The sequence below is a fragment of the Plectropomus leopardus genome, chromosome 13 (genome assembly GCF_008729295.1).
Source record: "Plectropomus leopardus isolate mb chromosome 13, YSFRI_Pleo_2.0, whole genome shotgun sequence".
Classification (NCBI taxonomy): domain Eukaryota; kingdom Metazoa; phylum Chordata; class Actinopteri; order Perciformes; family Serranidae; genus Plectropomus; species Plectropomus leopardus.
In genome coordinates, this window is record NC_056475.1 from 31,996,980 (window position 1) to 32,003,292 (window position 6,313).

A 6,313-nucleotide genomic window follows, 5' to 3' on the forward strand; every position below is an offset into this window, starting at 1 on the left:
AGCTACAGCATATAGCATAATCACTGGGGATTTCAAGGGTAGTAACATTTTATGTCCACTTTTTTTCTTTTTGAAGCTAAAATAGTGACCCTGAAAGTTTCTCAGTTTTTCCTCTTTGCAAAATTTGCTTCTGTGGCTAAAAACATTGTTTTTAGATGTGAAAGAGTTAAGTCTTTTAAAGTCTTTTCTATTCTAGTGTGTGGTTGGCATTAATCACTTATAATGCAGCATAGATTTCTGTGATTGCATAAAAATGATCACACTTTACTTCACACCAATTCTAGATCTAATCCACCAATTAGACTGCAGCATGCATGATTATAAATGCATCAATACTTACCTCACTTTACTTAACACATACAATGATAGCTTACGATACTGCATGGACTGGATGGTTGATGTGTTTATAGAAGAGTATAGGTATTTCCTCTAGTAACCTAAACCTCTAGTTTATTACTAGTCAGGAGCATCCATAAGACATGTGCCACTTATAAATCATTATGTCATAAACATGTTTTAGCTTACTGTTTAGTACAAGATCGTTTCTTGCCAGCCAGCCGCCATGGTTTCACATGTATGTGATTGCATTAAATCACTGGTGGGAGCGTTTATTGATCTGGCGTGGCGCAGTTCATTCTGGTAGTTGTCAGTTTTCTACTTCTGGAGCAAAAGTGTCTTTTTTCTCTGTTTTCTCTGGTCATGTAGCACCGATTTCAAAAGTATTTGTGTCTTTTTGCTGCAGAGCCTACTTTTTTTAAAGGGCTATCCCTGCAGCTGTGACGTACTTCTTTAGTGAGCTTTTGATGCATCATTATAAAAACCTACTAGTTATCTTGAATGGAGGTGTCCTAAACTATAAGAGCTTCTTACACTTAGCACCTTTCAACTACACAAGGGTCCATGCTGGCTTGAACCCCAGAATTGCCACTCTTGGCCATATTTAAATATTTAAAATTTTGAGAGTAACAGTAGGGGTAAGGCTCAACTAGGTCTCCCTATAAGGCACTTTGAAGAAAATTTAAACTTTTCTGTGTTCATCATTCTTGTCTCCCCTCAGGCTGACTCTGCACTTACCAAAGGATGTGGGTTTAATAGTGGTAGCGTCCAGGCAGAACCAGGGCAGAGGTCAGTGCTCCAGCACACTGTCAACCTGCACACACAACATACACAAACAAATATATGAACACAGCAAAAGTAGCAAAATTTCAGGTACATTGTTTTTTTGGTTTTAGTGTTATTCATCTTATTTGTCAGAAGTATGTCATAGGGGATGCTACCACTTCACTTCCCCTTGTGTGTTTTCTGCGTTTGGTGCTGATACAGGGCGAGGCAGGAATGCCTGGCTAAGCCCTCTGGGTTGTGCCATGTTCACTCTGATGGTCCAGGTTGAGCTGAGCTCCAGGCTCGGACAGAGGATTCCCTTCCTGCAACATCTGGCTGCTCTGGCTGTGGTGGAAGCTGTTCGCACTCTTCCTGGATACCAGGTATCAGCCTACACACCTCCTCCTGTACCAGCCTCCTCAACACTGACATAAGCTGCGTTTCCATCAAAGGTTTTTGGTATAATACCTTTAGAACCAAAAGTTACGTCTACGAAGATGTACTTGGACCCTAGATTTGATTAGCGTTTTTACCGCAGACAGTACTCTTACATGTGCGTGGAGTTATTGTCACTTACTGCTCCGTCCAACAGCACTTGCTGTCTGCACCTTGTTTATTGTCCACAGAACGGAGCTGCAAGGTGATTTTCAAAACCAAAAAGAGCAGGCTGGAGTGAGAATCTCTCTTTTTTTTCTTTAGATATTTTTGGGGCTTTTTTGGCCTTTATTGGATAGGACAGAGACGAAGTGTGAAAAGGGGAGGGGGGGGGGGGGGGCATGCAGCAAAGGGCCAAGGTTGGAGTTGAACCTGTGACAGCTGTGGCGAGGATTAAGCCTCTGTACATGGGGCGCCTGCTCCATCCACTGAACCACTGATGCCCCAGTGAAAATCTCTTGATGAGATATTTCAAAAGAATGAGGGTGTGCATTAACTCATTTTCAGGTAAGAGCAGGGGTTTAGTGCTGCTGGAGAGCACACGAATGATGCTCTGGCAAGTTTTTTCTCTGTGTGAGAATCAGAATAATGCAGTTTACATAATCAGGTCGTAATTAATATATATTTTTAATAACGCTTGAAGATCTACTCATTACTTAAAGAGTTTGTCATACAAGAGACACACAAAAAAAAGATAGAGCGGTCAGAGTTGTCATGTTGAAATTTAGACAGATTTACATTATCATCTCATGCATTCAGTAACATTTCCAGTAAACTTTCCACCTTAAAAGTTGCTGACAATCGGCCCAGTGAATTAAACTGCAAATATCCCTTTCATTTTGCAGTTAGACTTAACTAATGTATACAAAACTTGTCATAGAACAGAAGTTAAAGCAAAAATGGAGATGGCTTCAAAAGTAATTAAGGGAATAACTGTAATTTATGATTGTATGTAATGTTACGCAAATGTTGTTTATACATGTGGCAATAACAGTTGAGTACAATATAAATGGAGATATTAAATGGAGAAGTTTTAAGTGAATGATTGCTGATGTTTGAACATATTTAAACTTTGATCAGGACATAGACCTGAGGGTGAAGTGGCCCAATGACATCTACTACAGTAACATGATGAAGCTCGGGGGAGTCCTGGTGACATCCACTGTCATGGGATCAACTTTTCACCTGCTTATAGGTAACAAACTCCTCAGTCAGTTATTTCACATGGACCCTGCTGCATCTATAATAATAAGTGGTGGGACAAATAATTAGCCACCAATAGTAATAATTCAGTGTTTAGTTGTTTGCAGAGTAACAGTGTTCTGTCTGGACATTATGTGCCTGCAGGCTGTGGAATCAATGTGACAAACAGCAACCCGACAGTGTGCATTAATGACCTGATCCAGCAGTACAACGTGCAGCATAACTGCAGCCTGCAGCCGCTCAGCTGTGCCCAGCTCATCGCTCGCACCGTCAGCTGCCTGGAGGTCCTCATCTGCAGCTTCCAGCAAGGGGGCCCCGACGCCGTCCTGCCAACCTACTACAAGAGATGGCTTCACAGGTGAGCACTGCACTGGGCTTTGTATTCAGTTTTTATTTCTGGATTTATACTTTGTTTCATAAAAATAATCATTTCAAAATTGTATGTATGACTGTTTTTAGTTTCACAAGTTGAAACATGAATTGTGCATGGTGCCATATCCGATATTTCTGTTTTGAGGTAGATTTAAAAAGTGCGGTCAAATACTAGTCAAGGTGGTGCCAAAGTGTATATTTTGTGATTTTTTTTCTTTTTTTCATAATCCAATTTCTACACTTGTCTAGTTTGTACTTTTAAAAACAGATGTGCTTTTAGTGGTCCATCTTCAGACCATGGTAGTTTCATCACAGCAGACTCTCGACAATAATGTCCACCATTGCATCATTACATAGCCTAGTGTAGTGCTGCTGGATTCTCTGAGCACCGTGGTTCTTTATCAATTGTCCTTTACATCTGCTTGACCTCATGATGCTTTTGACTGAGGTCAAAGAAAAATGTTTGGGAAAGGACATTTTTTTTCTGTGCCAGCAGCCTCTGGCTGGAGGTGTCATGTTTTTTATGTTGTCTTTCCATCTGTCCCATTCTAGTGAACGCAATATTGCAAGAGGCCTTGAAGGAATTGCTTCAAATTTAGCCCAAAGATTCTCTATGACTCAACAATGAACTGATCAGAATTTGGCCTGTTTTGTGTTGACCTCACAAAACATGTTTTTGACCATAACTAAAGAATTCATACACTAATTAAGACATAATTTCACAAAAATGTCTAAGATGAAATGAAGAAGTAATGACATTTAATATTCAAAAGGTCATAGGTCAACGTCACTGTGACATCATAATGTTCTGCATTAAACAGTTTTCTGGTCATTGCTCAGCGTCATATCTCAGGAGCAGAAGGGGAGACATTTGGTCAGATACTGAATTGGTGACACAGATCTGTAAACTGTGCTGATTGTAGAGGTTTTCTGTGCTGCTGGGGAAGATATATGTGAAGTCTCCATGTTTTCACAAACATTGATGTAAACTGAAAGTGCACATAAACTGGTTGGTATAGGAATACAACCATGAGGATGGTAACTTTAGTTTTAACTACACAGCCACAGCGTCAGTATGTACGGCTCTCACTCCTGAGCTAAGCTGAGCAGCTGACAACACTTTGAGCTGCAGACTTGAGTAAAATGTCCTGAACACCTTGATGACACCATGAAGCAGAACTGTGACAGTGTTTCTCTGTGCTCTGACCACAGCGGGACCCGGGTGCGTCTCTGGAGTGAGGACGGACTTGAGGCGGAGGTGGTGGGTCTGGACCAAAATGGCTTCCTCCAAGTGTACAACAAGGAGCAGGGCGTGGTCTCAGTGGAGCCTGATGGGAACTCCTTTGACATGCTAAAAAATCTGGTGGTCATCAAGCAGCATTAGGACCAAAATCAGCAAAATCCAGAATCATTCTAACCCCAAACCCCAAAGCCCTGACCCTGATGGAACCAATTACTCAGTCATTTAGTTTGGCAGAGAACTTTATGTACCTATATATACATATAAACATGTTGAGGTTTTCTAAATGATCACTTGATAACAAACTCTGTTCCTGGTTAACATTTGGACTATTCTCCTTCTGTTAACCTGACTTATATTTGAAGCAGTTAGGGTGATTTGTTGAAGACATAGAGTGATAGTAACTATGTTTAAAGGCAGGCAGCTTCACACAGTGAGATCAGCATCAGAGACCAGTCACAAGCACACACACCAGGTCCATTATGACCTGCTGATTTGGGACCGCCAGTTCAAATCATTACCTTGCTACTACCTAGCTTGTACTTGTTTATCAGCAGCAATAAATTTTGTCCCCCTCATCTGAACAGCTCACCTTATGTCACTGATCAACAACAAAAGCCATCACTGCAGCTTTGCTCTCGCTAATTTACACAAAATAAAGATTTTCACAGAAACATGTTGTTCATCTCTTTAAACTAACCAGTTTGATGACCTGCTCACAGAGGCACAAAATCCTGACAAGCAAAAACAAGTCCAGACGTAGCAGTAACTGGATGGAAGAATGGAAAGATCAGGACTCAGCAGTGATGTGTTTGAATATCCCCTAATTCAATTAAATGAAGTGTTACTAAAACTAATATGATAATAAAAAATGGTAGCTTTTAGATTTTAACAGCAAATTTAATGTGGAATTCTACCTTAGCAAAAATGTCTCACAAACTGCAAGAAACTGGTAAAAGGTGAAAGAAAATGACCTCAAAATTAGTTTAAAAAAGGAGAGAAATTTAAAAAAATCTAGGTAAATATGTCCAGAAAAAAATACTTGTATTATTACCATATATTTGAATTGAAAATATGTGTGTGTATATTTATAGGCAAGGCACTGAACATGTGTTGCCAAAGCACAGTTACAGTTTAAGGCAGTGAATGAAATTAACAATTGATCACATGAATGACAATAATACTCAATAGTCTCTCTCTCTCTCTCTCTCTCTCTCTCTCTCTCTCTCTCTCTCTCTCTCTCTCTCCTCCCTCCCTCCTGCAATCACTTCACTCATCAAGAACAGAATCAATCTGAATATTCAGTTTGCTGTTAGTAAAGTTGCAGTTAACACTTCCACCTGAAACTGAACACAGCACTTTATAAACTGCCATATTAAACATATCATTGTACACATGTCTGTCTTCCTGGTGTTTTCTAATCTTTACAATCACCTGAATGTGTCCTGTGGAGAGTGAAGATAAGAACATGTCTTGTCTGTTGTGAAATTTGAGTGTCTAAATGAAAAAGGAACTTTTAGAATTCATACTGTAATAACTGCATATAATGTAAAAAGAGTTCATAGCGTTAAAAAAAACTATTGTTTGTAATCAGCTGATGTAATAATATGCCTGTCATGTAATAAAATATTGAGGAAATAATATAATAACTGTTTGGCACATAATGTGACAAGTTATTACATTTTATATTGTTATGCTATGAGTTAAGTGGAAACTTTGAATGACTTGACATATATTGTGAAAACAAAAAAGCTTTAATGTCCAGCCTAAGTTTGATAAATAATGTCAAGTCAATTCAATTAAAAAAAAAAAAAACCCAAATCATAAATTGGCTCAGATGACTTTACAGCATACGACATCCCCACCGAAGCACAAACGTTCCGATGAAGGCAAGGAAAGGCAGCATTATTTGTATAGCACATTTCGTACACAGGGCGATTCAAAGTGCTTTACACAGTAATA

At 39.3% G+C, this 6,313-nt stretch overlaps 1 protein-coding gene across 2 annotated transcripts in view; it reads left to right on the forward strand.

Moving 5' to 3' along the window:
- The window catches only part of hlcs (holocarboxylase synthetase (biotin-(proprionyl-CoA-carboxylase (ATP-hydrolysing)) ligase)), a 47,566-nt gene extending 41,819 nt beyond the window's left edge, over positions 1 to 5,747 (forward strand). For both annotated transcript variants that reach the window (XM_042499079.1, XM_042499080.1), the window contains 5 exons: positions 1,058 to 1,125; positions 1,324 to 1,484; positions 2,617 to 2,731; positions 2,884 to 3,097; positions 4,324 to 5,747. In XM_042499079.1, the coding sequence (XP_042355013.1) occupies positions 1,058 to 1,125; positions 1,324 to 1,484; positions 2,617 to 2,731; positions 2,884 to 3,097; positions 4,324 to 4,495 (730 nt within the window). In that variant the 3' untranslated portion in view covers positions 4,496 to 5,747. The remainder of the gene's footprint in view (positions 1 to 1,057; positions 1,126 to 1,323; positions 1,485 to 2,616; positions 2,732 to 2,883; positions 3,098 to 4,323) is intronic.
- Positions 5,748 to 6,313: the final 566 nt, after the last annotated feature.